General features: G+C 35.1%; 1 protein-coding gene across 3 annotated transcripts in view; it reads left to right on the top strand.

The window, feature by feature from the left end:
• Positions 1-26,693, top strand: part of Secp43 (tRNA Selenocysteine associated protein) — a 267,297-nt gene that overhangs the window by 84,792 nt on the left and 155,812 nt on the right. For all 3 annotated transcript variants that reach the window (XM_090409764.1, XM_090409762.1, XM_090409763.1), the window contains exon 4: positions 11,298-11,397. In XM_090409764.1, the coding sequence (XP_090265890.1) occupies positions 11,298-11,397 (100 nt within the window). The remainder of the gene's footprint in view (positions 1-11,297; positions 11,398-26,693) is intronic.

Raw genomic sequence — 26,693 nt, 5'->3', positions numbered from 1 at the left:
CTTCTTTTCCTTCACTGCCTCTTTAACTTCCTGTGTCCACCAGGGAGTTCTGATTTTTTTATCCTTTCACACAACCTCACCACATGCCTCTCTGGCAGAATCAATCAATGTTTCCTTCAGAGTTTGCCACTGAATCTCCAAGGTTTGATTCCTGTTCTCAAACTCTTTCATTTTCTTTTCAATAATATTTCTGTATTTTAGTCTACAGTTCACATCTGAGAGCTGCTCAACTTTTATTCGCTTTAAAACTTTCTTACATGTTATTCTTTTCAATATGAAATTCAATTTTATCCTGCTCAAGACTAAATAGTGATCACTTCCAATTTCAAATCCTCTGTACACTCTGGTGTCCTGCACCAGGGAGAAAACATCACTATCAACAATAACATAGTCAATGAGACTTTTCTTATTCCTTGCCTCTTCTCTCCATGATACAAATGTACCATGGCTATATGAACAAAGATTAACCAATGTCTAGATAAAATAAAACAAAATGAAGAAATAGAATGGCTTAATATGAAAACGTTACTAAATGCTGCAGCAAATGAAAGCTTAGGAAAGACCAAAAAATTCAATAAAAGGGAAAAAACTGAAGATCTGGGATGATACAATCAAAGAAATAATCAAAAAGAAAAAAGAAGCCTATCACAAATGGTTAAGCAGTAAAAGATTAGAAGATGAAATAGAATATAAAAGAATAAGAGCCATAGCTAAAAGAGAAGTCAGAAAAAGACAGAGAATCATTGAACAAATTTGTTTCTAATTTAGAACATGGTTTATATAAAATAAGACCCAATGTATATAAGATTTTGAAATACTTAAATACAGATATCAAAGAAAACATAAAATTAAACACCGAATTGAAATTTCAGATCCAAACATCTGTATGTATTGAAAGCAATGTCAAGTTTGTTTTTAGGTAAACCCTGACTGAAACAAAGTTGACAGTTTAATCCTTTTTTTCCCATAAATTTTAACCATATTTTAAACTTAAAATATGCTAATGAAATGGGCATGCAATTGGATAAACCATGAATGGTTATTGCAATGAAGGTATTCTTAATAGTGATCTCACTCAAAAATGCAAGAGTGCAAAGGGCATTTAAAATAAGTAGTCCACCACCTAGTATTAAACAGAGTAAAAAAGTATACTATCTGAAACAAAAAGATGTGTACAAAAGTTTTCTACATAACTTTTGTTGAAATTGAACAGCCCTCGGATGCAAAGTGTTGTCTCAAATATGCATATATTGTTTGTTAAAAATAAAACTTTTTTGTTTTATTTTTAACAAACAATATAACAAACTTTTTTGTGACCCAAAGAAGGCTATTGGCCTATAATAATACCTTAGTACTGTGGGTGGGCTAAGGATGTTTTCTATTTTTTTTTAAAAATTAATTTTTATATATTTTTTGTTTATTTTATAATTCATTTTTACCTGATCCAGGGATCTTGCTCAAGAGACCAGATATGAAACTTTTTCAAGCAATTTCTGGCCTCCAGTAAGGAGGACAGTGGTTTCATGCCCAGTGATGAATATTTATGATGCCTAAACACAAACATCCATGGCAGGATTCAAACCCACAGCCTGTTGATTGGAGAGTAGATATGCTCAGCCAACCAGGCTGAAAACACAAACTTAACCTTGGAGACCAAGTAAGTCATCCAGAGAATGATGTGATGAAGTTGTCTGAGGGGGGGGGGGGAGTTTATTTAAAGAAGCAGTTCATAAAAAGAAGAAATCATATAAAAACTTCTTGGCTGTCTAATCAGCTTGTGCTTGTTAAGAATATACAAGGGAATGGAAAATGTAAGAAAATTATACTCAAAAGTTGCTAAACAAAAGTCATGGAAAAATTTGGAAAGAATATGGGAAAATAAATGTAATAATAAACTTCCTGCATGCTGCTAAAGCTTAGAAATGGACTGAAGAATAGCAAAAAGGAATCAGAGATTATAAAAGTCAAATAAAAACTGAAGATAAGGCTGTTCTACAGTAATGTTGTCCAGTGGGTGGTCTGCAAATAAATACAAATTTTATTCACAATTTTAAATAATAAAACACTTATTCTAATTCTGAATTCTTTATTTCAAACTTCTTTATGCTGCAAAATTTTGAGTAATCATATGCATAACCTATTAGCAACAACTCATCAATTTATGTAATTCATCATTATATACACATATGTACATTCTATATATACACACACACTAGGGGGCTTCGCCCCACCTGATGCCTACGGTGCCCCCCCACACCGAGTTCCGTGCTGGTAAGCCGGTTATGCTAATTTCAGTAATGAATACTGACACGTACTGTTATTTTCATTGTTTGATTTGTCGGATGTAGGTTTTTCATTGTTTAAAAGCCTACATCCATTTCAAAGCTGACGTCACATCTGTTTCCAATTTCAGCTTATCATTTTATAGTATATCAAAATATCAAATGCGTATATCAAAATTGCATTAATCAAATCTAATAATCAATGGTAAAAATTAGAATTCATCTCTGATCGATTACTGTATTAATAATTCGTTTTATATGGTACTCTTTTAGGAAAGATAAAAAATGAATGCAAAGTAAATGTTTATTAAATAGTTGTACCTACATTATTTACTGCAATTTTTTTATCAAAAAAAGTTATCAAGAGTCTTTTGAACAGTTTTAGTTTTTTTTCTTATCTGCATAAATTCTATGATAACAAGCAAAATGATTCTCCATACCTCGCCAAACAAGCAATAAAACGTAAAGAAAATGCACTACAAATATAATACATGATGGTACAAATTAAGTGGATATTGAATCCAACATTATTTCATAGCCGAATATAGAAACTACAAGAGTTTCGTGCCGAATATATAGAAACTAAAAATATTGGTGGATGCAAGCATAAGCAACCTTATGGGCAATTCGTAGTAAAGGTAGAGTAAGCTCCAGATCACTTAATATTTTGCATGATGTAAAGCACATCTCCTAGAGGACATGCATGAAAAATAAGCCTTTGGCTCTCTATTTCAGTAACGTATTGGTTTATTTATTTTCAGTTACAATCTAAAAATTATTGAACAAAAAAAAAAAAAAAAAAAAAAAAAAACTGAACCATACTATACTTACATCGGAGATCGCAGTATCTCTCAGATGTAATTTACTGTCAAATATCACAAACCTTGACATAACATATGTTAAACCAAACTGACAGCAAAAAACAGTGCGGAATATCACTCGTAACATATGAATGCACAACTACTCATGACCTCCAAGCTATACACTGAATTGTGTAAGAATATTTATATTAAACATTTTGCATGTATCTGTCAGATCAGCTGCGAGCTCCGCAGTGTTAAAGGCGCGTATATCAAGGGACTGCTGCAATTAATTTCGTTGCGTTAATCAAATCCCACATTAAACAAGGGATACCTGTATATCCACACACACACACACACACACACACACAGAGAGAAGGGTAATATGTTAATATATGCAGAGTGATCATAATTAAAGTTCACATTTCGACAGGCTGTAACTGAGTAACTACTCAGTGGAAGAATTTAATATTTACATGATGAGTGGACAATGGAATTTTATTTTGCTCCAAAACTTATGTTAGTTCTAAAAGTTGCTACTAGGGCAGTACATGGTGCTACAATACCATAGTGGGTAATTCAGAACAACGCAAAATGTAGAGCGCGCACACACACACACTGTGTTGTGTGTACCTTAACGACAGAACATAGTTTCACTCAAAATGTTGTGATTATGGCATGTAATGCTGGTTTTGAGATCCACTAAGTTGGCTATGTGTCTACATTAGACATCGTCTTTGAGATGTTCCCACAGCCAGTTCAGGGGTTCAGATCTGGTGAGTGCGCTAATCACGTTATACAAAAATGATGACTGATGAGTTTGTCTTTGGTAAAATGTGTCTGAAGCAACTGCACAACAGTGGTGGTAATGTGAGGAGGGGCACCATCCTGCATAAAAACTTGAATCCAGACACTGATGTTGGAATCACTCGATTGACTAAGAGAGATGCATATCACTGGCTATTAACAGTGTAGGTAACAAGACCAGCAGGACCAAACTCCTCGAAAAGGTCCAATAATGAATTTCACTGTAAAACCACACCAAACAGCGATGTTCAGGGAATGAAGCAGAATCTGTCGCATAACATGTGAGTTTGCGGTTGCCCAAATTCTGCAATTGTGTATATTCACATCACCATCCAGATGGAAGTGAGCTTCATCAGTCCAGAAAATGTTCCATGACCAGTCATTGCGAACAAGAAACTGCAGGGCAAATGTTTCTCATGCAACTGCTGAATGTGGAAAATCTTGTTTAGGATAACGGTGCAGAATTTGCCTTACGACTTTGTGAACTGTGCTTACAGGTTTGTCTAAAGACTATGCAGTATGCCATGTGCTGCTGCTTCCTATGACATTTGCCATCCTTTTTTCCTCTAACGCTGTGGCTACTTCCTCCATTTTCTGCCATTTGGTGAGCTTCTGTCCTCTGCTAGGTTTGATATCTAAGGAACCTGTCTCTTCAAATTTCTGGATCATTTTGTGTAAACCATAGGACCAGTTTTTAATCCTTTTAGTGTTCTGAACTTTTGCAATGCTCTCAAGGTACAGCTATCATTTTGGTAAAACAACTTCACGGGAAATGTGTAATCCTTCAGTAATGGTGACATTCTTCTTTAACATGTTCTGCTCACAGGCAATGAACTGACACATTATTCTGCAGCTACCTACTTTGATTAAAGCTTCTTTTGAAGCATTCATCATTGGGGACATTTGTCATTTTCATAAATGATAGAGTCGCAGCATTTCACTGCATACCAGGGGTATCATACGTAATTTACATGTATTGCAGTCCCATGTATCAACCTAATGCCAACTTTTAGAACTAATGTTGGTTTTTGTTGAACTAACTTTTAGAACTAATGTTGGTGCAAAATAAAATTCCATTGCCACACACACACAATGTCTTATTAAATATTAAATCATTCCATAGTTACAGCCTTTCGAATTGTGAACTTTAATTATAATCATCCTGCATATATACATACAGTAAAAATTACACACAACAAGTTTTCGAACAAAATCAAACAAAGTGGTTAAATAGCATTTACATTTTACACATGAGACTGGATCTTGAAATATAAATATGCTAGAAACCATTACTTAAAATCAAATATATATATATATATATATATATATATATATATATATATATATAATTCTTTTGAAAAGAGATTCCTCATTTCTATAGAAACATAAATATTCTTTGATTAGAGTTTTGCATTTGTCTTATTTTGCAAGAAGTGCAACCGACACAAAGGTAGTGTATTGAATATTTTTGGTGTTAAATAAGTATAATGTTTATGTATTGCTTCTTTATTTGATTTAGGAACTATGTATTTTATGCCCTTATGTCTACTAAAGAAAACATCTTGTTTGATATTTACATATTCATGATCTTTTTTATTAATAGCGGTGACCTATAAACATATAAATATCTAAGGGGTAGTTAGTATGGTGTATTTATTGCAGATTACAGTACCCTTGTATTTGTGTCTGGTTAAGATTTTGAATTACTTTATTCTGAGTTGAAACTAGAGGTGTCAGTGTAGTTCAGTAGATTCCTCCCCAACTTAAAACATCATATTATAGTGTGAATATTCTGAAAATATTGAAAGCACTTGGGAATGTTTGTATTTAATCATCATGTAAAATCATTGTGTCAATATAATTGAATATCATTTGTAGATATTATCTGATCTGTTTTGAGTCCATGATTAGTTAAAAATCACATCTGTAAACATATTATTAAATATATACATAATAACGTGCTATGTACATATTTTAATTTGTTTTAATCCCCACAATATATTCAGGACACATCCCTTGAACAGATAACTTGAACCACAGCAAAATATTGACCTGAATAGAAACGAACTGTAACCCAGCAGCTTTATCCATAATGCTCTCATTAAATATTGATTTTTTTATATATATTAAGTATTTCATAAAATTTTTACTAAATTTATATTTTTGAAAAATCATCTTATATGCTGGATGCTTATGTAGTCATGGAGAGGCATGATTTGTTTCCACAGTACTGTGCTGCCTGAAGAATGTTATAGGTTTGGTTCTAGTCAGTGATTAGCAGAATTTTTCTAAGCCTTTTCCTGGCCAATTCCAGAGTCATTCAATCTCTGGCACGGGAAAGTAGATTGTTTACTCCTGTAAGCTTCGATTTTTAACCTCGTATTTGAAAAGCTGACTGTACTTCACTATTACTGACAGTAATACTACTGTTAGGGTAATGATAACATAATAGCAAAAGTTCTCTGTTACTGCCCCCCCCCCCCCCCCTCCCAAAAAAGGGGTTTGGCTCAGTTCATTGATAGCTTTAAGCCCACTAGCATGAATGCCTGAAGGATGAAGACTGGCTTATGTGTCTTCATACAGTTAGGATTAATGGAGCTCTACCTACTCCTTTTAGGGAAATGAAGGTCATTAGAGGATTTATTTTTTTTATTGTATATCCTTATAAGATACAATTATAATAATTTTTCTTCCTTTCATGACCATCCATGAATTATGCTTATTATTTATAGATCTTGCATTACTAATTTTGTTGTTTTGTGGCTCTTTGATATATTGATGTTGGATAATGCACCTTGGGAGTAATCACTGAAAAATTATTAAATGAGATAACAAGCAGTAGAGCAATGGCAGAAGTTAACCATTCAGGAGGACCTATCAATACTTGAGATTGAAATACTACCAGAAAGTTGAATGTGGAGTCATAAAATTTTTTCACTGGCTACATTTCATATTTTAGAAGGGTCATTTCCTGATGATTGGAGTAGAGCTCTCCTCTGCATTAGTTTATATATAAAAAAAAAAGGATATAAAACTGCATGTAAAAACCATACAGGAATTTCCCTATTAAAAATTTATAGATTGCTGGATTTCTGCTTTAGAATTTGCCAGGCAAGTCAAGTGTCAGATTAAATTTTACAGAAGGTTAAGTTGGACCATTGACAAAGAACTTCATTAATCAAAAGTGACTTTGTAAAATGCCTTATAACAATGTTTAGAATATTCTGCTGGTATTTGCACTGCTGTCTGGATGGATATGAAAACTGATTAAGTGGATAAGAGGGTGGCTGCTGGACAGATATCAGAAAGTGGTGTACATTGGAGCAGAATCCAGGCAATATTTGGTGAAATTTTTAGTGGTGTGCTGCAAAGTTCACTGCTAGGACCACTACTCTTTAATTTTGTACGTAAGTGATATAGGAAATATTCAGTTGTTTGCTGACAATGCGTAATTAGGTAGAGAATAGTTAAGGTGATGTGGAAAGCTTGCAGGATCAATTAAATAGTCTGTCAGTTTGGGCAAAAGTTAATGGGTGGCAGTTTAATATGAAAAAATTTAAATTTATGCATTATGGGATAAATAAATTATAAACTGTGTACCACATTGATGGAACTGGATTCCTGGAAATAAATGAAGCTAGAGATTTAGGGGTGATGGTAAACTGGGAGTTAAATTTTTAAGTACAGATTGCTAAGGTAACTCATAAGATTACTTGGCCTTTGGAGAACACACTAACAAGTAGAGATAAAGAAGTTGTTATTCCTCTTGATAAAGCCTTGATGTATCCACACAATGGACAGGCACCTCCATGGAACTGCCTGTACAATAATAATATCAAGCTTCAACCTTCCACACTGATCTTTTAAACATTTATCACCATACAATTTTCATTGAGGTGGAGAAAGCTTGGCAATTTCTCGTAATTACCCAAATTATGAAATTTTCATCCTAGGAGAATTAATGTTCATAACACAAACTGACTCCATTCTCTAATTTCAAAACTGAAGCTGGAAGTGAAACAGATCCATTTGCTATCTGTAATGATCTAACAGAAATAGTTAATAGTTAGCGAAAATACCAGAAAATCATCATTCTTCCAGTGCTGGTACTTTTCTGAATGAGCTTTCCCGCCAAATACCTTGCAAGTGTCTTCTCTTGTCTCAGCAACCCTCACCATAATCTTATTCTTGTCTTCTTTTCCATGGATCTATCTCCCAACCAATCTCAGCCTCATATCTTATAGGACTACAAAAGCATCACCAGTTGAGATGACCTTTTGATTTCTACACCTCTTCCATAGTCAGATTACTGTTTTTATTCTCTTGATCCAAATACTTGCTCTGAATTCATAACTAAAATAATCTATATTGGAGTGAAGGTTTTCTTCATTCTCAACATCTATCCAAACCCTGGTTCTCTAAAAATCGTACCTTTGCAGTTCATGATAAATATACAGCATACATTCAATGGCTGAAGAAAAATTCCAGCCTACTCCAATTCTCACTCAGCCTACACTACATTTGTGAGGAACAAATCCAAAGTAGACTTTGTAAGAGTGCAATAAACTTCCCTCCTACTCAAGTAGCAATTGAGTCTTCTTGTCCATCCTTTACTGAATCCATTGGGCTTCCACCCTTGTTTTTGCCATGCACACACGCACATCCGGATGGTACCAATCTAACATCACCCAATGATAATGCAGAACTTTTGTCATCAGTCTTTTACTGACATTTCTATTCACTAAGTAGTTGAGTGAAGTCAATGCTATCAGAACAACTGGCTTATTACCTGAAAAAAAGGCACTACTTCATTCTTACTCTTTCATTTTGTTAATATTACAATATTCTTTGAAGATTAGTTTTTCCTTTGGACTAACATCCAGCATAACTTAATATGAACATATTATACTAATAGTCTCTCAGCCTCTTAAAAAAAAAAAAAACCTTCATTCACATCATTCAAAACACTACTAACACATAAATCTTAAATTGGCCAACCTTGAAATATTGTTCTCATATTTGGGATGGTGCACCTCAAAATCTCCTTAAGAATTCGTGATTATATACAGAAAAGAGTAGTCTGTCCAACAGATGATCCTTCCCTCAGAGACTTCCTCCAGTCGCTTTCACATAGGCACTCTGTTTCTGGATTATGTTGTTTTATAGGTACTTTCATAGTCATTGCTCTAGTGAAGTGGCCACTGCCATTCCTTCACTTTGCTATGATCATGTATGAGCTAGAGCAGCGTTTCCCAAATGGTGGGTCACGACCCGGCACTGAGTCACGAAAGCTAAATGCCAGGTCACCTAAAAAAAAAACTCTCTGAATAATTTAATTAATAGAGATGAAAAACACGCTCCATCCGCGTTGCCATTTCACAGTCTCTTTGCGATAAAGTAGCTCAACTAATGGCGAGGCTGCATGGCGGCAACCTTACGTGTAATAAATTTAGTTTAATCCTTTATCCAAGTGTATACAAACAAAGTTTGCGCCTCAAGTATCTTCAGGACTGAGGCAACTCATAGTAAAGGTGGACCAAGCTCTCTTCCTTAATGCATAGCATTATACATGTCCACAAGGAGATGTGCTTTGCATTATGGGAGATGCTGAGATCAAGGAGTGATGAGAGCTTGGTCCACCTTTATTGCGAGTTGCCTCAGTCCTGAAGATACTTCAGGCGCAAACTTTGTTTGCATACACTTGGATAAAGGATTAAACTAAATTTATTATAGTCTAACCAAGTGGAAAATAAACTTCCAACTGATTACGTGTACCTTGCCCGGTGGGTTCGGCTGAATAACTGTAATTATTATAATTGTTTCTAAATAATTTATTTCATTCTTTCTTCATCTTGCTTGCCATTAATAAATCTTAATAAACAAACACTTCTCATTAATAAATTACTTGGCTTTAGTTTAATTTCTTTATATTTTTGTAAGAGTAAATGCTTCTTTATTATTATAATAATAATAAATGAAAACTCTATGAACATTCAAACCTGTTTTATTTACCTATTGGCCATAAAAATTTTAGTGTGTCACGAATATTAAAATGACCCGGTTATTTTAATACTTCATCTTCACCCAAAAAAAGTTTGGGAAACCTTGAGCTAGAGCATCCACTCAACATCTCTCAACTCAGTCCATCTCTAAACATAGTCAAGTAGTCATTATAATAAAATTATGGAGACAACTACTGTGTTAGAGTAATAACTCTTTTGATTTAATATAAACAAAAATAATTACCCAACGGTTTGACTTTCATATCAAGGTCATCATCTGGAGTACCTACACAAAGAAGACAAGCTATGTTGCAATACACGTAGTACGCTAAAGTAAGACTAATTTCGTTAACACTCCTGTCCTAACCTCTGGTTATTACATTATTATGTTATAATGAATGCTGATTACTGTGTAACTATGAAAGAAAGGATATCAAAGTAACATTTCATCATCTTCCTTCATTTTGTCTATTTCTTGGAATAGCCTTGCCCATACTGTTTTTCCCAAAGAGTACAAACCACCCTCATCTTTTCAAGAATCTTGTCAATAGGTGGTTACTTCTGTCTCCTTAATTACATGCCCACTCATGAAACATTGTGTTATAAATATTGTGACTTCTTTTTGGAGTCGATTAAAAAACAAAAAAATTCTGGCTTCTTTATGTGTAAAAAATAAGTAAATAAAATATAAGTTAAAATGTATATAAAAAAGCTCACTTCATCAGAATGGTATTTATTGTTACCTTTCTTCACTCAAACATGTCACATCTGTAGTGACTTGATTCTTCAAAAATAATTTGTTCTTCTATACTTAAGACATTACTTCTGGCTTATCCAGCTGCCAACACATTATGTACCAAAATCCACTCATTCCAGTCGATACTAGATGGATCAAAAACCTTTCAAAACATTCTCAATGCCACCCAGAACAAGCAATTTAACTACTTTATTTAATTGATTCTTCCATTACAGGCTCACTCCATTTGCTCTGTCTTTTATGGTCTGTCTTATGAATTTTCTATAAGAAACTTCAATGAGCATTGTTTAACTAGAATGGCATTGACATTTTCTCCACTTGACAAAGCAGCTGCTCAACATGCATTTGTGATTCAGCTTCAATAGAGAACTAGCTTCTCCTTTTCATTCCTTCTTTTTTTTATCCTCCAGCTACTGAAGAGACTAGTTTACATTTGGAATCTTCTTGCATGTAGGTGAATTATTTAAAATATATTTAAGAGAGACACAGCATAAATTGCAATGCTGAAATTAAATAAATAGTGCATAATAGGTGTTATGTGAGGTATGTAATAAACCTTATGATTTAATGGGATTTTTGGTCAATACTCTATTAAATATACGCATGTGTGGTTATTTCTTTTAACATGTGCATATGGAAATCTTTACAGGATGCCTATGGGATATGGGTTTCTTGAATTTGGTGATGAACAAACAGCTCTTAGGGTTCTTCATAGGTGCAATGGAAAACAGATTCCAAATGCAACTACAGTAAGTCGATATGTTTTTTTCCTGCTCTTAAACACCCTCAGAAAGTTTTTAATAATTTAAAGAAAATAAGTAATCATAGAACTGTAAACATAAGTGTGAAAGAAAGAATGGTCACAATACTCTATCCTGAAACAAGTAAAAAACAAAAAGTATGCATACCTATATTCACATCTTATAAATCAACTAATTTTTTTAATAGTAGGTGTGTTCTCCATAAATAAGCTTCTTTATATTTTATGCTATACTCAGGATTTCTCTTGAGTATGACCCCCACCCTGGTATCTTCTTGCATGTAGGTGAATTACTTAAAATATATTGCATAAGAGAGACACATCATAATTTGCAATGCTGAAATTAATAAATAGCACAATGTATGTGTTAATATATGAGGTATGTAATAAACCTTGATTTTGATGGGATTTTTGGACAATACTCTATTAAATATATGCAAGTGTGGTTTAATTCTTTTAACATGTGCATATTTTAACATCTCCCTTCTTCCCGTCTTCTCTTGGTATTCTGTTAAGAATTATGTTCAGTAACCTGAGTTCATTCTGCTCAAATATCTTAACCGTTCCAAACCATTTAATACTTTGCAGATGTTATTCTGTAATTGAGTTCTTATTTAATATCAGTTTCTCTTTTATTTATTCATTCTGTACCATTCATTTTACTGAAACACTTTGTTCTGGAATGATCTCTTATCATTAGAGATATTGTATTTTTTTTTTTTTTTTTTTTTTTTTTTTTTTTTTTTTTTCTTTCCCTCCTCAGAGCTTTCCATTCCATATAAAACTTGGAGTCAATGATAATGAATGATTTTTGTTTTAAATTTTCACTTCAGTTTCATTCTCTCTCTTTTTTTTTTTTTCTTTTTTAATATTATGTCCTTTTTTGTACTTTATTTTTTCCATAAATATTCTAGATTGTGGAGTCCATTACAATTATCATGGGGACGTAATGGACACACCTAACCCAATGGATTATAATTTTCAGTATCACTTTTAATAAAATAATGATATGCAAATGCTAAAAAAATCACTGCAAGATATTTTCATTAATAACAGCATCTCGTAATGCAAAGTTATTATTAAAGGTCTTTATATTTATTTTAAAGAATAAAATAAAAAATTAACAAAAGCAATAATATTTTTGTTAAACAGAATTGCATATATATTTTTTGGTTTTCCAAGTGCAAAATATGATTCTGCCATTGATGCTCTCTGTTCACTCCACTGATTTTTCTTAAAATTTTCATGTCTATGGTCTTCAGGTTTAAGATTGATTGCTTTATTTCTAACCCAGCTTGTAGATCCACAAGTTAAAATTTGTTTGAACATTGAATCTTGAATACAGCTGATTCAGCGTTCTAATTTCTGTCTTCTTCCATATAAATTTATTCATTGACTCCCTACAATACCAATTTTGCTGCTAATTCTGTTGTCTATTTCCAAATCTTCACTTAAATAGCTGAAATGCTTTACTTGTTCTATAATAGAGGTTTCCCATTAAGGATTCAAGTGATGTTTTCAACATTTTAGCCTACTTTCATAATTTCTGATTTCAGATTTGTACTAGATTTATTTAAGAGTATAAATGCATAGGCAAAGGTAAATGGCTTCCAGTTTAATGTTGCCAAGTGTAATAAGGTGATGCATTTTGAAAAAAAGAAATCACAAACTATGTACTTTATTGGTGGATCTGAACTGCATGAAATGGATAAGGCCACGGACTTGAGGGGTGATTGTGAACAGGGAATAGAAGCATAGAGGGCATATTGCCAAAGTAGACAAAACAGTACACCAGATTACTTGGTTGTTGATGAACATGATATCAAGCAAGGATAGAGAAATTATCATTTGTCTTTATAAGGTTTTAATAAGGCCAAGTTAGATAGGGCTAAAAATGGCCTCGCCTACTCCCTATATATACGGGAATAAAAAGGCGTTAGCAGATTTTTTTTTTTTTTTTAATAAGGCCACACTGGACTACCGTATACTGATCTCGTCACTCGGATGTGAGGACGAAGAAGTGGTAGAGAGGATCCAGAGACAAGCAAAGATTGTAACATGTTCTAAATGCTCCCTATGAACATAGATTGAAGGGTTTATAGGATTGAAAAACCAGCTGATAGGCATAAAAGAGATGACATGATAGAAACATATAAGTGATTAAAGAGGTTTTATAGGATGGACACTGTAGACTTGTTTTTTTTTTTTTTTTTCAATATATGGCAGGAAGGGAGAGAACTAGGGTCACCCATGCAAATTGTGTAAGTGTGATTAGCAAGGGTGTTGGACTAGATTTTTTGCTTGGATGGTGGTGAATGGATTGCTAGAGGTGGTTGTAAGTGCTTTGTTAATGACATATGAGTTTAAGAAAAGTTATAATAGACATTGTGGGAATAATGGCTAGTTTGTGAATAACAGATCCTTAATGAATCTTCTGACTCCATGGAAATAAGTGTATAATAATTTCTCCATGCAATTAAGAGCTGAGAAAATAAAATAAATAAATCTGCTTTTGCCCTTAATTTCCTAAAGGAATAGGTGAGGATGCTTAGCCTTAACTTTTCTAAAAAGACTGGTGGGCAGCCAATCACCCCTAACCATCACAGATGCTAGCCAAAGGCTATCAGTGATTTTCATATGCATCTGGAGAGAATAGTATGGTAGACAACTTCTTCATCTCATGTTTCTTAACTGTAACACTAAATATAATTCCCTGAAATGGTGTGAGGTCTACATTCTTCTTGAGTTGCAGGATTAACAACTCAAGTTTCTGGGTGGAGGAAGAACCCTAATTTCCTGTTCCAACGATCAACTACCTTGGGAACTGGCTGAAACAAAACTAATAAAAGTTCTGCTGGTCAGCAATTAGAATCAAACTTATAATAGTCTTCCAATGATCTTGGGCTATGGAAACAAATGCCATTTCCACAGGAATTTACAGGTACCTAAGTGTACCTGTAAATTCCTGTGGTCAACATCTCCACTTGTATCAGGCCTAATGTTACTTTACTTCATAATGTGTTCCATATAAGTGGCGAATAAGAGTGGAGGATGGTGCATATCATTGTCTCACATCTGATTTTACATCATCTTCCTATACCTATTTCAATTAGTTTTATTCAGTTCTCTTTCAATTTATGGCACCCTTTGAAATAATAAATGGCACACTCTTGATCAAAATATTGAACAACAGTTTACGAAGACAATTTCAAATTTCAGGTGTTATGAACTATATAGCTGTTTATTTTATTCTATCTACTTAACTAATTAGTAAACTTGGTTATTAATCCCAGTGAAGTTGGTAGTCAAAGAAAGGGGGTGGGAATGCATTACTAATTCTTTTTTGTCAGGTTAGCATTAAATTTTATTGTTTTCAAAAAATTATTTTTAATTTTCACAGGTTAACTTATAAAATAGAAAAATTATAATTGAAAAAATGATAAATAGGGGGATGCAAACACAGTGATAAACTATGTACCACTCTTGATGCACTATAATAAAAGATTACATAAATAAAAACAATTGATTCATTAATTAGCTAGGTGAACAAAATGAACACTTATATCCCTGTTATGCATAGCAGTTGCTGAACTGGATGAATATACAGAGAATACACTGAAGTGCCATTGAATTAGGGATAGCTACCTAGTAACTATGTTGGATATCCCCCCCCCCCCCCCTCTTGCCCTGATAAAGGCTACTACACAACAATGCAAGGCCTCCACAAACTTGTGAAAATGTTTCACAAGTGTGGCGACCCATGCATCATTCAGAGCTGGACACTGCTGTACTTTATCTTAAAGATTTTCAAATTTTCAATGGGATTTGATTTACGGCTTCTAGGTAAATTAGCTACATCATTATTTCTAAGTCAACAGAATGCTCCTGTAACCAAGCAGTAGCCTGCTTGGACCTGTGAGATCAACAGTTGTCTTGCTGGTAGATGCCATCTCCATTGGGATGCATGATAGACATAAATGGGTGTAAATGGTTGGCCATGAGTTCCATTGGGATGCAGTGAGAGTCGTACACCTCACGCCATCACTGAGCCACCACCAGCTTGTGGGATCCATGGCTTCATGGGGTTGGCACCATATCTTCAGTCTTCCATTGGTGCTTTGAATTTTAAATCACGATTTATCGCTCCTGGCTACATTTTGCCAGTTTTCAATCATCCAGTTTCAATGTTCTCTAATCCATGCAAGGTGTACAGCTTAGTGTCATGCTATTAGAAGTGGGATTCTCGTAGGTCAGCAGCTCTTGAAGCTGAGACGGTGAAGTGAATGCTGCACTGTCCTTGCACCGACTTTCCAGCTGCAACCGTTGTTCGGATGGGAGGTGATTTTAGATAATGTCTTGCCCCTATCGGTCTGTACATGTGAGTCAGATTGCAAAGCTCACGATCATTCAAGGCTGGTTGCCTTTTGCAGTTAGTCCGGGTGCTTGTTTTTTTTGCTGAAATTTTCATATTCCTGGAATGCTTTTAAAACTGTCCTACAAGAAAATCCAAGTTCGTTGATAATTTCGAAGATCGAATGACCCATCCGCCAGACCTATGATCTGCTCTCTGTCAAATACATCTAACTCCTGTGCCTTTCCCATTATGCTTCTCACAACGAATGTTTGGGGAAGCCAAAGCTGAGCTAAGTTTAACCACAGTTTCGACCATGCATGTGTCGTGACGTTCTATTTTAATGTTATGTTCTAAATCCGCCATCTTGGTTCAAGTCACTCTTATCAATATAACACTTAATCGCAAATTGATCACCGATCCAAAAGTAGAGAAATTTATAATTATACTGCGCCACCCTATTTTTAGATTAGTCTATATAAAATAGTAGGATCAATTCTTAATTAAGTTAGCAGTCTTCTCATTAGTTTAGGCCGAATTATTTACTATTCCACTTGGGACACCCGCAAGATTCGAATATTTATGAACGGTGCAATAAAAAGGAATTCAGGCAAACACAATATTTAGATTAACAAAATAAAACATTTAATATATGATATATAACAAATACAAGAATTCTGCTTTTAAATGAAACAATACAATCAACTTAATAATTCTTGCTAAGTCACTCATTCCAATTCAATGTTCTAAACTTTAACATGCAATTCACAGCTTCAAAATTACAAGCTTTCTTAACTCAAGTCAATACAATAAAACTTCTCATTTGATCAGTCTGCACATATCTATCAGTTGTACTTAATGTTTAAATTCACAGCAGGCACTAATCAAGGTAGACAATATTCCAAGCAATCTTATTTCGGACCTTGAACTTCGGAGATACGCTATAGTTAATGTTAGAATAAATAAACATGTATGATTACTCTTACCAGATACAATCTTCAATTCATCAATTTATTGCGAGCACACTTATGAATTAACTTATTTGAGCTAGCGGAACACATTAAATAAAATTCTTCAACGCTTTAACTGAACTATTGTTAATCGCGCTTCACTACTCTAAACAACAGCAATATGGCACTGATATCCTTCCTTGTTTACTTTTCTGCAACTAGATAAATTCATTATATTCTTCTCAGGGCAACACAGAATTGAGACGTAATCCAAGATTAACTGGAACTAATCAGAATTTCCCATTGAATGTCCAGTTCTTTATTTATCCGATTACGACATCAATTTTCCTCTATAACAACAGCTGATTTCACTTGCAGCTAAGTATATGATTCACTATGTTTTGGCTCACTTCTAAACACTATTCTCATGAATTTCTGCCCTAGAGAACTTATACTTTTCTTCTACTTCTTTTGCTTGTATCCTACCTTCCTTTCCGCTCCGCAAAAACTTCCTCTCTTCTCTCTAATTAAAAATCTTCCCTTATTTCTTTTCCAACCCTTTCAGTCCGAAGGTCACGCTCTATTCGACTCATGTTGTTTATTTCATGCATCTCCATGACAACGCATGAACGTAAACATTTCGCTAATGTAACATAATGCTCTACTCTTACATAAGTGATTACATAACGTTAAATTTTCACAAATAAGAATAAACAGAATATTTGAGCTACTTAATCAGCTCTTTCATTACGTATACAATTATTTATAATATACTTTTCGTTACTTTACATATATATATATAGTTATCATAAATTTCTACACATATTATTATTTAATAAATTAATAGTAGGTTAAGTTTAGAATAAATATTTAAATAGTAATTCTTAATTAAGGAATAATAAATAATCTTTATACAAATTATGATTAATACATAATAAGCAATGTTAAATGTGAATGAAAAAAAATAAATTACACAACATAGTTTCATTCACAATTTAACACATGTACACAAATGCAGGAGTTGCAGTACAGAATTTGCATAGCATCTCCTGTTCCTAATTCAGTGGCACTTCAGTGTATTTGTAATTCCTTATTATGAATATATTAAGCATGTTGGGATGGCCTAGTCATAATTTAGTATTTTTGGTCAAGAACATAAGCGTTCATGAATCTAGGTGAAGAGCTTGTTAACGAGTTGAGTATTTGAGCAGCTCCCAATCTAGAGTTTAAATTGGGCAGTACTGGTTGTAATGCATCCATGCACACACACACACACATATATATACAAGGGTGTTCAGGGATGTCTGAGCTAATTTTATTTCCTTATTGTTTTTTTTTTTTTATTTTTAATGTGTCACACATAGAGGTTACCAAAATATTACACACAAGAGGTTACCACTACCGTCTTCAGTCCTCCAAAACCCACCTACTCTTTTTAGCAGAAACTCAATTTCACCCCCCCTCCCAGCACTATCCATCTCAACCTTGCAAACTATATGCTGTTTAACTCCTTTCAACTCAAGGGTGTCATCTGTTCATATATCCACTCTGACATACCTTACCAGAGAGCACCTAACCTAGAATCGCCCAACTTTGGTTGAAAATATTTCTTCACCACTCAATCAAATTCATCTGCTGTCTCCATTGCTCTCCTAATATCACCAACTACTCTGAGCTCTTTAATTTCCTCTCCTTAAAAATAGATTTTCTCCAGTCCCACTCTCCTAATAGCGAAATCACCCTCCTAGGAGATTTTAATATCCATAACATTAACTGGCTTTCCTCCTCCATTTGTATGGATCTTGCAGACAGAGATGCTGAAATATTTGCCATCACTAACAACCTTAAACAAATTGTTCACATGCCAACCAGAATACCAGATAACCTGAACCATCCCCACATACCCTAGATCTCTTCCTTACTAATGTCCCTTCCAAATACACAGTGAATGTGATGAGCCCACTGTTTAATTCTGACCACAGTCTAGTGCCCATCCCCTTCCTCATGCAATAACGCTTACACAGCCACTCCCACATGAGTAGTTTGGCATTATAACCGTGCCAAGTGGGACAGCGTCTGTGGTTGGACTTTTGTTTCTAGTCTTCCAATCCAAACATATCCCCAAAGTAATCCTCATTGGCATGGAAACATCCATTCCCCACACAGTTCTGAACTTCCATCCCCCTAACTTAACACTGGTTCTTCAAAAGATATGCTAAGGCTGTACAAATGAAAAATCAACTGGCTCACATCAAGAACTCTATCCTCCTTTCAATGCTTATACCAAAGCCTGAAATAGATGCAAGAAAACTTTCAATGCTTCCAAAACAGAATTTGAATGGGTAAAAAGCAGGAAACTTGCAGCCTGTCAAATGGCAGCTGTGCCTTTTGGTCTCTTAAAGTGATTGGTTGTAACTTTTGCCCAACACTATTCCTACAACTATCATACCCAGATGGCTCTATTGCATCACTCACAGAAAAAGCTAATCTCTGGCTTCACACTTCACCTCCAATGCACACATAACTGACAATGGCAAATGCCTCCCAATCATTCCAGTTGCCCAACACACAATGCTCCTTCCTTTTGCCAGAAAGAGATAAGAAACCTATTGTCTAAATTAGACACAAAAAAGTCTCCTGGCCTTGATGGGATTCCTCCAATTGTCTTGAAAATCTGTGCACCAGAACTGATTCCTATCCTATGTTGCCTGCACATACTCTCTTACTCCACTTTCCCAAAGCCTGGAAATTGGCCTATATTCAACCCATTCCTAAGATGGGCAACAAATCACTACCATTCCTATCTCACTCACCTCAGTCCTATCTAAAGTGATGGAGAAAACCATCAATTCTCAATTCCTATACTACCTTGAAGGCATCCAGCTATTAAGTGACCACCAGTACAAATTTCATTGCTGCTGATCAACAGGAGATCTACTCTCATATATCACCCATCTCTGGACAAATGCCATGGAGAAATTTGGCAAATCTCAAGTGGTTGCACTTGATATCTCTAAAGCTTTTGACCAGGTCTGGCACAAAGCCTCCTATCATTTGGACTGTCTCAGGACTTCTGCAGTTAGATAGCCAGCTTTCTGTCTGGACGCACCTGTGTGTACGATGGTAGATGGTTCCTTATCCTTTCACCATCCAACTAATGCTGGGGTTCTGCAAGGCTCTGTTTTCTCACCAACCCTCTTCCTTCTGTATCAGTGGCCTACTTCAGTTCGCCTCCAACCCAATACACAGTTTTGCAGATGACAGCGCATTGCACTCCTTCTCCCTTTTATTTGACAAACCTTACTTTACAGAACATCAACCACCACTACCCTCAATTCTAATCTCCAAGCCATCCTCCAATGGGGCTCAGATAACCTCACAAACTTAAATTCTAGTAAAACCCAGTTCTGTCTTATTTCTCACAAAAAAAACCATTTTCCCCAGTATTATTTTTGATAAAACTCAAATTTCTAGATAAGATGAGATTTCTCTTTTTGGAATTACCCTGACATGGCTTCTCCTGGCATAAACACATCACAACCATTGCATCCTCAGCTTCAAAAAAAAAAAACTAGGATTTCTCTTTCATTCAAGATGTTACTTCACCATGAACAGCTGTTAACCTTATACAAATCACAAATCTACCCAGCTATTGAATACTGCTCTCACATTTGGAGTGGGAAAGCTTCCTTAAAAATGCTTGACTCAATACAGAGGAGAGCAATTAGATCGATAAATGAACCATCTGTTATTAACTAACTTTCGTACAGACTTTGCAATTTGTGTATTCTGTAAATATTTCCATTGCAAATGTTCATCTGAAATAGCATCAATAATTCCCTCACTCACTACTAAGACTGTTGGAACACATGCAGCTGCTGCCCAACATCCTTTCACAGTACACCTTGAAACCCACAGAACAAGTTTCTTTTCCTCCTCCTTCATCCCTGTTACTGGTGTACTGTGGAATAGTCTTCTCCCTGGTTTATTTCCCAAGGAATACAATATACAGGCTTTTAAATCAAATGAAACAAATTTGTCCTTTCCCAACCTGCTACCCATATACAGTACTAATGTACTATAGGTTGATCAACCACCCTCTCGTGTATGAGCCCAACATCAGCTAAATCAGCTATCAGCTAAGCTGATAGCTGATTTTAAATCAAATGAAACAAATTTGTCCTTTCCCAACCTGCTACCCATATACAGTACTAATGTACTATAGGTTGATCAACCACCCTCTCGTGTATGAGCCCAACATATATATGTGTATATATATACACGAAGGTGGTCTGAAAGTTCCCAACCTAGACCATAGATGGCAAGATTTTTTTTTCTAAGTTGGTACATCTGTCATAAACATCCGTGTGAAATTACAAGTCATTCTATCAAGTAGTTTGTTTTATACAGCTGTCTGAAGCAAAATGTTGTCTGTATTCCCTTGAAATGGATAAAATTGAGTATAATGCATTTATAAAATTCTTTGTAAAAGAAACTTGAACACCAAAAGAAATTCATTCGAAGTTCATAAAAATTTATGGGCACTCTTTTCCTTCGTTTTCAAGTTTAAACTTGAAGATAATCCACGTGAAGGACGTTCAAAAAGTGTAACAACATCAGAAATAATTGATCAAGTGCACGATATGATATTGAATGACCAGCGAGTCAAAGTGCGTGAAATTGCTTTGGCCTATAGGTATTTCAAAAGAACGTGTAGGATATGTTTTGCTTGAAGAATTGCAAATGAAAAAGCTTTGCGCAAGATGGGTGCCACGCTTGCTCACAGCAGATCAAAAATGCACTTCCATGAAAATCTCTGAATAGTGCTTGGAACATTTTAACAAGAATAAAACTGGTTTTGTGTGTCAATTTATTACTATGGATGAGACTTGGATTCACCATTACACACCAGAATCCAAAGAGCAGTCAAAACAGTGGACAGAAGCTGGTTGTTCAGCACCAAAGAAGACAAATTCGGTTCCATCAGCAGGAAAGGTAATGGCATCAGTGTTTTGGGATGCTAAAGGCATTTTGTTGTTTTAAGGATACTTGCGACATAAGACTGAATGATATAATCACGTAATCACAAGAAAGATATTTATTTAACCAAATATTTCGGTCTGGAAATAGCAGACCATCGTCGGTGGTATTACAAGAACAGTTTAAAAAATATACAAGCTAGAATACTAACAATAGATCGTTGAAATTAGAACATGCCGCGTGATGTTATATCACTAAGTATGAAACGAAATATTTTGAAGTAGAAACATGATTGAATTTGCTATTAAAAAAAAAAAAAAAAAAAAAAAAAAAAAAAAAAAAAAAAAAAAATTAATGGGTAATCTTGATTAGGCTTTCCCAGATTTTTGATATAGATATGCAGTCATTACGATTCAGGTTGGGATGATGGAGCAAGGCCTCCACGCTTTCCTTGAACAAACGTTCGAACCTATAACGGGATCTATGTAAGAGGCGCGTTTTGGACCAAAGGATGCTGTGGTCAGTTTCAATCCCGTGTTGAGCCAAACCAGACTTTTCAGGTTTATTGTGAAGAATGGATGATTGATGTTCTTGGATTCTTTTTTCAAGAGAACGTCCAGTCTGTCCAACTTTATCTCTTCCTGGAGTTTATCAAATTCCTTGCAACTGTGATCTCTCTTACTTTGGACAGACTGGACGTTCTCTTGAAAAAAGAATCCAAGAACATCAATCATCCATTCTTCACAATAAACCTGAAAAGTCTGGTTTGGCTCAACACGGGATTGAAACTGACCACAGCATCCTTTGGTCCAAAACGCGCCTCTTACATAGATCCCGTTATAGGTTCGAACGTTTGTTCAAGGAAAGCGTGGAGGCCTTGCTCCATCATCCCAACCTGAATCGTAATGACTGCATATCTATATCAAAAATCTGGGAAAGCCTAATCAAGATTACCCATTAATTTTTTTTTTTTTTTTTTTTTTTTTTTTTTTTTTTTTTTTTTTTTTAATAGCAAATTCAATCATGTTTCTACTTCAAAATATTTCGTTTCATACTTAGTGATATAACATCACGCGGCATGTTCTAATTTCAACGATCTATTGTTAGTATTCTAGCTTGTATATTTTTTAAACTGTTCTTGTAATACCACCGACGATGGTCTGCTATTTCCAGACCGAAATATTTGGTTAAATAAATATCTTTCTTGTGATTACGTGATTATATCATAAAGGCATTTTGTTTATTAATGATCTTGAAAAAGGTAAAACAATAACTGGGGAATATTATTCCGATCTTTTAACCAGACTAGATGAAGTAATTCATGAGAAAAGACCCTGTTTGTAGAAGAAAAAAATCATCTTTCATCAGGACAATGCACCTGCCCACAAAGGTGTTTTGGCAATGGGAAAATTAAGGGATCTGCACTATGAATTGTTGGAACATCCACCCTATTCCCCAGATTGGCTCCTTCTGACTTCTATCTTTTCCCCAAACTAAAACTCTTCCTCGCTGGGCAGTGTTTTTCTTTGAATCAAGAGGTGATTACAGCTGTAGAGGGGTATTTTGCAGATCTTACTGAAAACCACTATAGGGACGGGATAATGGCATTGGAGCATCACTGGAATAAATGTATTAGTCTTAAGGGAGATTACGTTAAAAAATAAAAATAATTTTGAAATTATAAATTCGTTTTTTCCTTGTTAGGCCGAGAACTTTTCAGACCACCCTTGTATATATAACACCAATAGTTGTGTGTGTATGCTTGCATGTGAGTAGGTGATTGGGAAGTAAGAATCAATCAATGAGTTTGGAAGAGCAGAAGAAAACATTAAACCAGAGGAAGATGAAATGAAACAAAAAGAGAATTGATAATGTAGTTAGTTTGGAGATGAACTCTGTATGAATGTTGACAAGGAGTTGCTGTGTTCTTACATGACTAGAAAAAAAATTGAAAAATGGTCTTTATCAGTTTGGTAGAGGGAAGCCCATGGAAATACTTATGAAAAAAAAATAGTGTGAACACAGAACATCTCTGAGAAAGCAGTTGCACAGAGTTTGTGAGGAAGGTGGGGTCTTCTCCTAAGTGGATTGCTTTCTCCTCTGGATGGCATTAAGCACTTTTTGAATGAAATTAATAACGTTTTGAACAAATGAGGACAGTTTTTGAGACAAATAGAATGGATGTGACTTGTTTGTGATCGTGCTGATATTGGTTAGATATGAAAGTCAGTTAAGAAGAGAAATATTGATCTTGACTGGAAATTGGAATATTATCAAGTGAGTGAGAGTGAACTAAGATCTTTCTTCTGAAAAATAAGATAGAATTGTTTTGGTAGCTTTGAAATTCACTAGATTATCTTCACTCCTTCCCTCTTGAAATGTTGAGGTGATTTGTGTCATAACATGAAATGATTATTTTTGAATGATGAGGAATAAGGTATACTGTTACCAAAGTGGATTGGATTTGAGGTTAGTGAGAGAATGTCAGCTCTGTGGTGCTGAAGCATCCATAGAGAAATCTGAACACTCTGATGTGCAGTGAACAGCCATCCTCTATGCCTGATTTGATCAGATGTCTAGGAAATATCGTGACAAGCACATGAATTTCTCCAAACTTTTCCATCTCTTGTATTCAAAGGTAGATATTGTTGGCTGATGAGGTGTGCTATGGAATGAGAGTGGTGGAATCTGTATTGGTGATCATCATTTAATTAGTGGTCTTCCAAGTAGTGAAGAAGTTGGTTGTTAATGACTTTCTCTGTTAGAGTACGCAATGGGGCATAAATTTAATGTTTGACTTTTATATCTGTTTATAGGGACAGTCTGGATGAAGGCTTACTTCCATGCTGTTGGGTTTCCAAATGCATGTGATAGCTTGTATGGAGAGAGATACCATCAGAACTGGTGACATCTCTCCAATTTTTCTGTTATGTTTCTGACAAAAGATCAGAAGAGACATATGAAAAGTTGTTCTTAGTTTAAGTGGGATGGAATTTTCCTTGGTGGGGAAATAAGAGTTGGAGGAGAAATCAAGAGCTCAATTCTGTTTATAAAGTAAAGCCTATAAAAGTTATAGGCATTAGTGGGACTTGGCTAACAGCAGATGATGTAGATACAGGGATAGAATGTGAAGCATTTAGTATTTTCAGGGAAGATAGGATGGGGGAAGGTAATGCTGATGATAGTAGATGAATTGCATCCCAAAAGAATAGGAGATAGGTGTGGAGGGTGGCTGTTAATTTGAGGCAGTCTGCTGTGAGACTAAGGCCAGTAAGACAAAATATCCAGTTGGTTGTTGCTATAGACCAGTGAGTTCCACAGATGATCTGGAAGACACATCTCCAATTTAGTACAATGAGTACAGGTCGAGCGGTTACTATAGGGGAACTTCAACTATGGAGATATACTGGAAGGAAGAAAGATAACATTGCAGGAAAGAAATAGAATTCATACACCTACTGCAAGATAATGATTTGAGGCAGCATGTGATGTAGGGGACTAGGAGGTGTGAGAGTATTGGACCTAGTCATAGAATCAGAAGAGTTATCCATAACATTGTCTTTGATTGGTGAAAGTGACCATGTGGTCTTGATTTCAGAGATTGTACAAAATAAGGAATATTCTGTCAAGAAGGGGTATATGGAACTACAAGGCAGATGATTATGACAAGCTTAGGAAGAAGCTTAAATCTGTGCCATGTCATAAAACACTGCAGGATAAACATATTAATAGTGCATGGAAGATAGTTAAGGGTCAATTAGAGGAAACAGTATTAAATTGTTTACCTAAGGTATGGAGAGCTAATCAGGTAGGAGTTAGATGGATGAGTAATATTATTAAGCATGAACTGCAGAAGAAGAAAATGCCGTAGAGGGTATATAAAGAGAAAGGCGACCAGCAGAATATTCGTATGTAGAGGCTTAAGTGCTGTGAGGACATCATGTCGGAGGCTTAATGGATTATATACAGCACTCAGAAAGGATTAAAACAAAATTTAATACTTCTTATATTTCGTCTCGGTCACTGAGAGATCTTCAGGGATTACAAAAAAAAATAATGTAACATATACACAAATACCACACAATACTAAGCCCAACCAATTGGGTGACTCTAAAGTCCTATCTAGGTGGAATGTCCTCTAAGGGTGGTTGTAGGTGGCCTGGAATGTAAGGTGGGATCTCTGATGGTAAGTGTTTCCCAAATCTTAGGAAGCTTAATGCAACTATTATTAAGATTTGGTTGAATTTTGAGAGCGGCTACTGATTCTAAAAATGGTCTCTCTTTTTTTGAATTTGCTGTGGTGGAGCATGGTGATTTTTTCCCATGAGATCCTGTGGGTTGTATCTAAGACATGGTCAGCCAGGCCTGACTCACCATAGTTGTGGTTGCAATGTATGACTTGTGTTCTGCCATTGGTTCCTTACAATCAGAGCTCTCCGCTGTACTTAACCCTGAACTTTGGTCCATTTTTCTCTGGCATCTCAGAAGCTTCTGCACAGAAAGAATTTCAAAAAATAAACATATCAAAACGCTCCAAAAGAAGTGTACTTGATGTAGTGCATCATATCAAACTTGGGATCTGTTACTTAGCGACGGAGATAGCAAATAACATCAGACTTGACTTCGCCAACATCCTCGCCCAGTCTTTACCTCCAAAAAGTAATTATCATCTGGCCAACACACTGCTCTCAGGAAATTATGGAAAGAAAAAAGTATTATTGTCACCAGATCTAATAAGGGTAATGCCACGGAATACAATTGAAAAATGGAGATTATCCTCCGAGATCACTCTACCTACATTCCACTAGAACAGGAACCCACAAAAACACAGTCAAAAAAAGTAAAAAAGTATCTTCCTCGCCACCGGACATTATGAAAAAAACCCAAACCTTTCTGTCCCCCCCCCCCCCCATTGGACACTTTCCACATTCTATATAAAAAACTCTACCAATTTTAAAACCCTAATAGAAAATCTAAACCTTAAATAACACAGACATATTGGTA

The sequence above is a fragment of the Typopeltis vanoorti genome, chromosome 20 (assembly GCF_054136105.1).
Source record: "Typopeltis vanoorti isolate ZY-2024b chromosome 20, IOZ_Tvanoo_1.0, whole genome shotgun sequence".
Lineage (NCBI taxonomy): Eukaryota > Metazoa > Arthropoda > Arachnida > Uropygi > Thelyphonidae > Typopeltis > Typopeltis vanoorti.
The sequence above is the reverse complement of the archived record's forward strand: the minus strand, read 5'-3'. Positions and strand labels throughout refer to the sequence as shown.